Source organism: Trachurus trachurus (assembly GCF_905171665.1).
Source record: "Trachurus trachurus genome assembly, chromosome: 6".
NCBI classification, from domain to species: domain Eukaryota; kingdom Metazoa; phylum Chordata; class Actinopteri; order Carangiformes; family Carangidae; genus Trachurus; species Trachurus trachurus.
This window is the reverse complement of record NC_139897.1, coordinates 10966401-10974988: the sequence shown is the minus strand read 5'-3', so window position 1 is coordinate 10974988 and position 8588 is coordinate 10966401. Positions and strand designations below refer to the sequence as shown.

Below are 8588 nucleotides of genomic sequence, written 5' to 3'. Positions count from 1 at the left end.
AAAACACAAGGACAGTCATTTAGAATGCCATTTATGTCATTGACTTTTCAAGAATCTAATACAAATGCATACAGATACATTTCACCACCTATAACCACATATAGCCACTAATGCAATAAACATCACCATACGATTAGAAAAAGTATCAGAAGTCACCTTTCAAGCTTGGAAGGGGTCATGAAGAACCACAAGCTCACATGCTCACAAACTAGTTCAAACACATTCAGGAAGAGCATTCAGTATCTACTCACACACTCACACGCACACACTCTCTCTCTCTCACACACACACACACACACACACACACACACACACACACACACACACACACACACACACACACACACACACACACACAGAGCTTATATAATACAGCATTAAAGAAGAGTGGCTGTAAAAAAAAAAAAAGGCATGTGGACGGAGGGGTCGTGTTACACTATACAGTAAGTATGGGAAAAAGGTAACAGCCAAAGTGTACATAAAACACATTTTTTTTTACAATTAAGCCAACTTTACTTAATATAAATATTCTTCATCCAAAAGTCAGTGCAGTGCCTTCTGCTCAGGCTTCACCTGGTCCTCATGCCCGGTCCACTTTACACCCAGTCTGTGCTAGACCTGGTCCACAAATTTCTGTTTCGACTACACACAGCTCTTTTTTTACATCAGTTTGGTCTCTGATTCCCCATTTTCTCTATTCTCGGTTTGTGTGTGTGTGTGTGTGTGTGTGTGTGTATGTACTGTATGTATGTATGTCAATATGCGTGTGTGTTTGTGTGTGTTTTATGCCACCCAGTACCTCAAAAGTCCAGCTGTGAAGTACAAGAGTTTGTTTTTACCTATTAGCCAATAGAAAAAAAGGTCAACAAATTTACAAGTGTCCATTTTTTTGTCTTATCTCCTGAAATCCCTTTTTTTTAAAAGAAGTTCACAGATGGAGCAGCTCTACTGGATTCCCCTGAAGAGACACATTGCAAAGACCATGGCAAAGAGCTGATGAAAAAAAAAAGAAAAACAAAATTGTTAGCACACAGAAAAGGAGGCAGATTGTTTTCACATGAAAGTGGATCTAACACTACAGCAGCAGACTCAAAGCTCATTACAACAATTCTCAAAACACCTAACCACCATGATTTACGCTTCAATTTTCTGCCCTATCCTGCATCTACATCTGAAAGGAAAAATACTGTAGAAAAAAAACAGTGAATGGCTCAGTTCAATCCTGTCTGTGGAGGTGAGAACAAAAGCAGTTTCGTTTTTTGCCGCACAATTTGTTAAAAAAAAAAAGCAAACAAAAGCTACTTCAAAACAATGATAAATGGTTTTCATGTATTTTTTTTAGGAAATTATTGTGTGTGCAACTCTGCATCATTGACTGCTGGGCAAAGCAGCTCAGCCTTTTTTTTGTTGCTGTAACACCAAGTCTCACCACTAGATGGCGATCTTGCCATACAAAGTGCACATAGTCAGGGAAATATCTGCAGCTTAATGCAGAATTCCTCACTTGAAAGTGAAATGGACAATATCTTTGCTGCAGAGGCAAATCAAAGGCAGCATATGTGATGGTTTGACTAATATGAAAAGCTTTCATACCTCAATGGTCAACACCACGATGGCAAGTGCTCCAGCCACGTAAATGTACAGTTCAAAGTAGTCAACTACCGCAGAATAACAGCCCTGTGGACACACAACAACATGGCATTGAGCTGAGAATCAATGGGCTGTAAACTTGCAGAATTAAAAGGACAATTAAAGTAACATCACAGCTTTAATTGAGTGAGGCTTTGAACAAAGGCCTGGGTGAGTGAGTGGAAAAAGGGGCCTCAAGCCGCACAGCCTTTTAATGAGGCTTCTTTGTGTGAATGAACAGACAGAGACACACATTGTGGATATCTTGCATTGTTCTAGTGGCTTGAAAAACAACAGGTGGAGAGTGCAGTAAAAATCCTGTCATATCAGTTTTCACAGTAATTACATTTCACTGCAAGGCTTTCTATACACCCATGGAGGCAGGGATGTGGCTGTGAAGCACACCTAATTGACACTTATTCAAATACTTAATACTTGTATTTTTGCACACGTTTATGCTCCACAATTTACACATTTATACCCACACACATAGAGGCATACACTAGTGTCTTCACATTATATCACATAGTAAGATTGTCTCTCATGACACCCAAAACATGAAAAAAGCACTAATCAGCTATGGAGGAGTCAGCTAGTCCCTGGATGTCATGCCTCAACTGTCTCCTGCTCTAATTAAGCCTGGAAGTGGTTTGGAAAGAGGAAGAAGAGTGGGAGAGACAGAGAGAGAGATGGTGTCAGTGGATGTCAGAAGTTACCTTGTTATTGCGGAACATCATACTGCCTGATAGGCACTGCTCCTGGCTGATATGGGCCAACTCCCCAGCCTGACTGGCGTGCTGGCAGCAGGCTTCTGGCACCATATGATTTGGGTTGATCAGCCTGAACAGACTGTCCTTAAAATCCTCTGGGCTGTTCACCCCACAGCAGTCAAACTGAAGGGAAGAGAGGAGAGAATAGCAGGAGAACCCCTTATTGCTGAGTGCCTATTTGTGCACTGGCCTGTGTTCCACTGCGTGTGTGCAACAATCCAGCATGAAGATTGACCTAAATGTCTGGGATTTTATCTATAAAATATATCCCCGGACGCAGGCTGCAACCAGACTTGATGAGTTGGTAGAAGCTACAGTATGTGAGCTGTCTGCTATGGGTGCTGTGGCCTTACTGTATTCATGATGGCGTTCCATGTGGAGGTGAAGACGTCAGTGTTGTTGTAGCCCTGATAATGTCTCTTCAGCTCCTTGGTGAAGTACTCCCTGGTCAGCTAGAGCAACATCCAGAGAGAGGACAGGTTAGTGTCACCACACAGATGGTGTCTGTTTCTCAGCATCATGGGCACAAGGGCTGAGTGTCATTATAATGGCGCTGATTACACATCAAAGACTGTTTTCGGGTTTTGAAGAGTGCTACTGCAGGTGTGGAAAAAATGTATAATGCTGTTGGATAATGTAAATAACATGGTTTGGGAGGGGAACAGAAATGATGACATCTCCAGTTCTGCTACATTGATTTTGAGCAGGTTTCCAAACCACCCAGTGGAATACCACGAAGAATCTGTCGAGCAATCTGCAAGTTGTTGAAGCACCGTCATAAAATAATGATGTCCAAATAAACAAGATTATGCCTTTAATCAGAATGTGTCTGGTCGAGGAAAAGTTGTATTAATCCAAGCAGGCAATAAATGCCAGATTTTAGTACTTTGATACTCTGCGTTGTGGACAGACTTTAGTATGAAATTTTAACACTCAGCCCTGGTGAGCACTGGTGATCAAAGGTGGAGAAAACACTTACATGTTCCCGGAATATGAAGGCCAGGATGGCAGCAGCCAGTTCTGCTAAGAAGATGAGGAGGATGAGCATGAAGAACTGCAACAAAAGAAAAAAGGCAACGAATGAGAGACAGTAGTACAAGTATCAGAAAAAGTGCATGTCAGTCACTTAAAATCACATTTTGGCTGTGCCTGCTTCACTCAGCATTAACTATGCATGAGGCTTGAGGCATGGAGGCAAATAGAAGGGCATTTTGCTCCTTAGGCTTTCTGTTTCAAGCATGACAGTCCAAAAACTGACAGACAGAATAATCAACACACATGCACACAAACAAGATCAGTAACAGAACTACATTTTAAATTTGTTGGCCAACTCACAAAGAGGAGCAGACACTTGTTTTCACGGATGGCTCCACAGCAGCCCAGGAAGCCCAGGAGAAAGAGCATGCCGCCCATGCCAAGGATGATGTAGACGCCGGTGAATAACAGAGGGTTGGCTGCTACAATTTCCCTAAACCCTGTGGGGTCCACCAGTACCCACACCCCCACTCCCAGGAGGAAGGAGCCCCCCAGCTGATGAAGAAAAGGGAAAGAAGATACCAGTTAGACAAAACAGAAATTGGCTGCATCTTAAAAATTAATTAGAACTCAGAGGACAGCTCAGTGTCCCCAGTGGCACATGAAACATCCAACAAGATGTCATATAATGGATAGTAAATTTCTGTTTTTTAAAAGGACATAATGCTGGTGATGTGAATCTCTGAAAGACTGGGGTGAGAGCTGAGGCAGAGATAAAAGGCTGAGGATCTACAGAGCCACAATGCCTCAGTGGGGCGGGTGGGTGGCGACATCTACCCTGCTTCACCTAACCCCCCATCCTGCTTTAAGAAATGCACAGCACTGCAGTCCCCATCCTCCCTTCCACTAAAACCCTATCTGCAGCCGCTGTATGGTGACTCATGTGATTAAGAAAAGAAGGTATTGAAGTAACTTCTAGCACAACCCCCACTGGCACAGGGAGAGAGCTGGCCTTTTGCAAATGATCACCGTGTCATCTCAGAGGCAGAGGTTGTGGTATGAGGAGAGAGGAGGTAGCCATTTTCAAATGCTGTGATGTTACATGAATGTATAATTGCCAAAGAAAGACAAAAAGAACATAAGACAGTGGCTGTGACGGGGTGATGCAAAGAGCCAAGTTCACTCTTTGCTCTGCTGGTTGCATTATTACCTCGGCCTTGAACACCCATGTCTGCGTAGAGTCTCTAAATGGTTTGGTTGCGCTTAATAAAGCAGGAAAACAGACAAACCTTCTTACTCTGACCCTCCCCCCCTTTCAGGCTCAGACTAACAGGATTACCCTTGATTGTCTGATCAAGACTGATAAAGTCAGGTGCCAGTCACAAACTCCACATGGCACAGTGTGCCTCAGATGTGTGTCAGCACACTAAAATCTAATCAAAAGAGAATTTGATAGAATCAAGATTGCCTCCGTCTAATGAAATGCAAATGTGGCTCCATTAGTCAGTCGCGCAGGGGGCAGCCAGAAGACCATCTTAAATCGTTAGATTGACACTAACCTCGGAGACGGCTAAATGAAGTGTCTTTGAGGGAGAGATGAAAAATACTTACAAAGATGAGGAAATTGAAGACAAACATGAGGTACTTGATGCAGCTGAGACAGTCCCCCTCCATGGTTGTCCCCCGTGCTGAAGCCTCTCCCTGCCCCTGAGAGAAAACAACATAAAATATGGCACTTAATGAATCCTGCAAGATGCTCACAGTATTCCCATCCTCCTGCAATCTGAATAGGCACTTGGATGAAACTGCCAAGAAAATAATACTCAGTGAAAACCTGTTCACATTGTTAATGAGTTCTGCCACTCAGACATACGACACACACACTCACACATTGCACTGTCAGTTCATTTGGTCTGATTCCAACAAAAAGAAACCATGAATTATCTCCTCAGGCGCACTGTACCAGCCATAGTTCCTTAACAATCGTAAGAAACCATACAAGTCTGGGCCACACAGCCGCACCTGACACAACTCATCTTACCACACACCGTGACAACTTATATAATTTTAAAATGTGCTTTCAACAGTCAGATTCAGCCTGATTCCCTATCAGCGCTTCCTGTCTCCGGACAGATGGGGTGCCTGGGTTCAGTGTGCCTCAAGGGGCTGTCTATCTCAGAGCTTTTTAAGGATATGAGTCCTGACTTGGACTCCATGCGCATTAACTGACAACATATAGCCTTTACTATGGAGCTTCCTCTTAATGTAATGAGGAGCGGGAGGCCTGTGCTCCCCTCAGACAGACCTCTATCTGACACAAACACACTTTCCCTGATGAAGGCCTGCCCTGGAAGCACTCCTGGTTAATGAAGAACACCTCTCCTGCATTAGGATACAACATGGGTGTCTCCGTATCCATGACCCCGTACACCTATATATATCTGCTGCACCACAAAGGCTTCATTGAAGCATTTGTTTTGCCCACCAGGCTGAAAATGAACAAGTTTCCCCCCCCAGAGGGAGGATAGGAATCATCTAAGGATTCATCTCTACACATTCTGCAAAAACTGTGGTGGAAACAATCTGTGGGGCAGCTATAATTGCAGTCTCTGTGAAGGGAGAAAATTAATTATTTGGCAGAAATGAACCGGCACTCTTTGCTTTGTAGTTATGATTATTAATTTACTCTCCCATAGTGATAGTCAGGATTGAGGATGGGTTACAAGCGGATTAAAAAGTGATTTCTCTGAAGAATCATAAATATATTTACACAACTACAGTAGGAAAGTACACACGGGCAACACCAAAACTGACAAAAACAACATTTTAATGGCTTCCTTTCAGTTTTTTTGGCAGAACTTTACAGCACGTCCGTCAGACGTAATCTCATAATCTTCAGGCAGTCTTTCCACTGGCTGATGCACTGTCAGAGGACTCCTCTGGGTGATCTGTCTGCTTCTCTGAGGCAGTGGTGAAGCCTGGGTTATGATCGACGCCAGCTTTGATTCCTGTCTGTCTTTGAAGGGGCTCTGCTGTCACTCAAGTGGGATTCAGCCTTGACCCTTTCACCCCGGCTGCACACAACTGATTCAGAAATTCACACTTTCAGGTGCAATAAGCCTTAACCTCACCGAACCACTCGAGTGGTCGTTGCATATTTTACAAAGAAATAGAAAAGAGCGTCAGTAAGAAAGCTATAAGCCATACCCCATATCTTTACAGTCGGTTCTATTTTTATTGCAGTATGGTTGCAGGGTTTGTCTGCTCTTATTTTCAATGTGTTTCTTTTTTTTCAGTCTCTGTGTAGGCATGTGTAAGTTGCCGTGACAATAAAATTGAACAATACTAAAGATGTGAAGGCAGTCTTTGTCTGCTGTGGGAGCGAGTTAACGTACAATGAGAACATTTCCTCCCCTCACCCGCCTGAGGGCTTATTATTTTCCTCTCTCTCCTCCTTTCCTTCCCCAGACCCAGGGAAATTGATTTAGAGCTATGGTTAAACGCCTCCTCTAAATCATAATGATATGCTTAGGTATTGATCACCGTCCTAGTGGTACTCTGAGAGCAACCAACAGCCTCATTGCCCAAGATGGGTTTTAATTAACCCCCCCTTTCCTAAGTCCCACTGAAAGGCCTAATGATGGCACAGGAGGTCTTAATTGAGATTTGCATACATTACAGTCTCTGAGAAAAGCATCAGAAAGGGCCCTTTCTCATCACTCCTGCTCTCCACTATTCGTCTTGGGCCCCCATGAAGACTGCAAACTGTATTTATTGCAGCTGGGGATGAAAAGGTGGAACGCGGAGGGGGGAGGAAGGGGTCGGCTGGAAAAACTCTCAGGGCTCAGCTCCCATCTCATTCTCCAAGACCAAATGTCTGATTTCTCTTCCAGCTTTCACCCTTCTGCTCTTCACTCTCATCTCAGGGTCAAACCAACTATCAGATCTGGAGCCAATTTTCTTTCTTGCATTAAAATGCATTGGATGCTTATGAATGAAGTGGACTAGCTGAACTCCAAATAACAAGCCTATGGTGCAAAATCGGCATCGTATAAATCAAACTGCCACAGAGACCCCAGAGAAAATGCAGAGTAAACAAACTGGTCTTTCCCATGACTCCCGTGGGATCGCGGGTCCTCATCGATCACAACCCCGTGGTAGAGATCAGACCACTAAGTCTCTGAATATTCTGCAGAGCACTTTAATGTAGACAAGGAAAATGTGGTTCACACCCCAGGAGCTGCAGCCTTACAGCACCAACAAATTACTTCCAGATTAAAGGCAGATCCTCCTCAGGTGTGCTGCTTTGCTAAGCTAGCAGTATGCCAAGATAAGGGGTGGTCTGGTATTGTGTTTGTATAGTCTAGCAAAAAAAGCACTCATTATAAACAAACATGACACACATAGCAGCAAGGAATAGTGCACCGCTATCTCTGCACACAGTGTGTTTGTTAGCAGGAAATAATGTATGTATGTCCTCAATCTGACAATCTAAGTGGCAGTCTCTGCCCTGAGGTATCCAGTAAATACCAGCTCCATACTTCTGCAGCGTCTCACCATTACTGACATGAAATGCCACACGATCCATTGTTTACTCCTGGTGAAGACCGATCCACAGCCAGCCTGGGATATGAAGCCCATCATGGCAGAGTTTGATAGTGGATTAATGAGAACTGATCCTAAATCAACTTTGCAGTGCCAACAGAAGCCAGAGCCCTGTAATGAGGGCAAAAGCATCTGACCTACATTCTTCTCAGTATAAGGATGAGGAATTCTGAAACACTGCTACAGGCCTTTTTTTCATGCTCAACTCAGAAAAGCAGAGGTCTGTCTGACCAGCATCTACACAACCAGCCATGATGGTCATGTCAACTCACTGTAATTAAAAGATAAGGAAGACATAGACCCACATTGAGAATGCTCCATATAGAAATAGCACACCCTTGGGTGGTTCTCCTTGAAGTTGACACTTTTGGCACGATTAATGAAGTGAGCCCATATTCCCCTGCTCCACTAGCCCCCGCCCGGACAAATCGAACAGCACGACAAGGACACTGTGTCTGCTCCTCGCCAGACTGCCGCCACCCTCTGCACCCCGAATAAACAGCCAGTTCACTTCAACTTAAGCATGAGCCTGCATATCAAATAATCATTAATACTGAAACCCTGTTGAGATTTTAAGGGTTGCAGCTTGACCCCTTTAAATGTCATTGA

The 8588-nt window shown here is 43.8% G+C and overlaps 1 protein-coding gene across 2 annotated transcripts in view; it reads right to left on the bottom strand.

The window, feature by feature from the left end:
* Positions 1-322: 322 nt before the first annotated feature.
* Positions 323-8588, bottom strand: part of tspan18b (tetraspanin 18b) — a 32942-nt gene continuing 24676 nt past the window's right edge. Inside the window, exons 3-9 of one of the 2 annotated variants that reach the window (XM_083972893.1) lie at positions 4986-5081; positions 3735-3929; positions 3379-3453; positions 2753-2851; positions 2346-2522; positions 1594-1677; positions 323-993 (exon numbers count right to left, since the gene is read on the bottom strand). In XM_083972893.1, the coding sequence (XP_083829019.1) occupies positions 946-993; positions 1594-1677; positions 2346-2522; positions 2753-2851; positions 3379-3453; positions 3735-3929; positions 4986-5081 (774 nt within the window). In that variant the 3' untranslated portion in view covers positions 323-945. The remainder of the gene's footprint in view (positions 994-1593; positions 1678-2345; positions 2523-2752; positions 2852-3378; positions 3454-3734; positions 3930-4985; positions 5082-8588) is intronic. The other variant, XM_083972894.1, reaches the window with a different exon arrangement.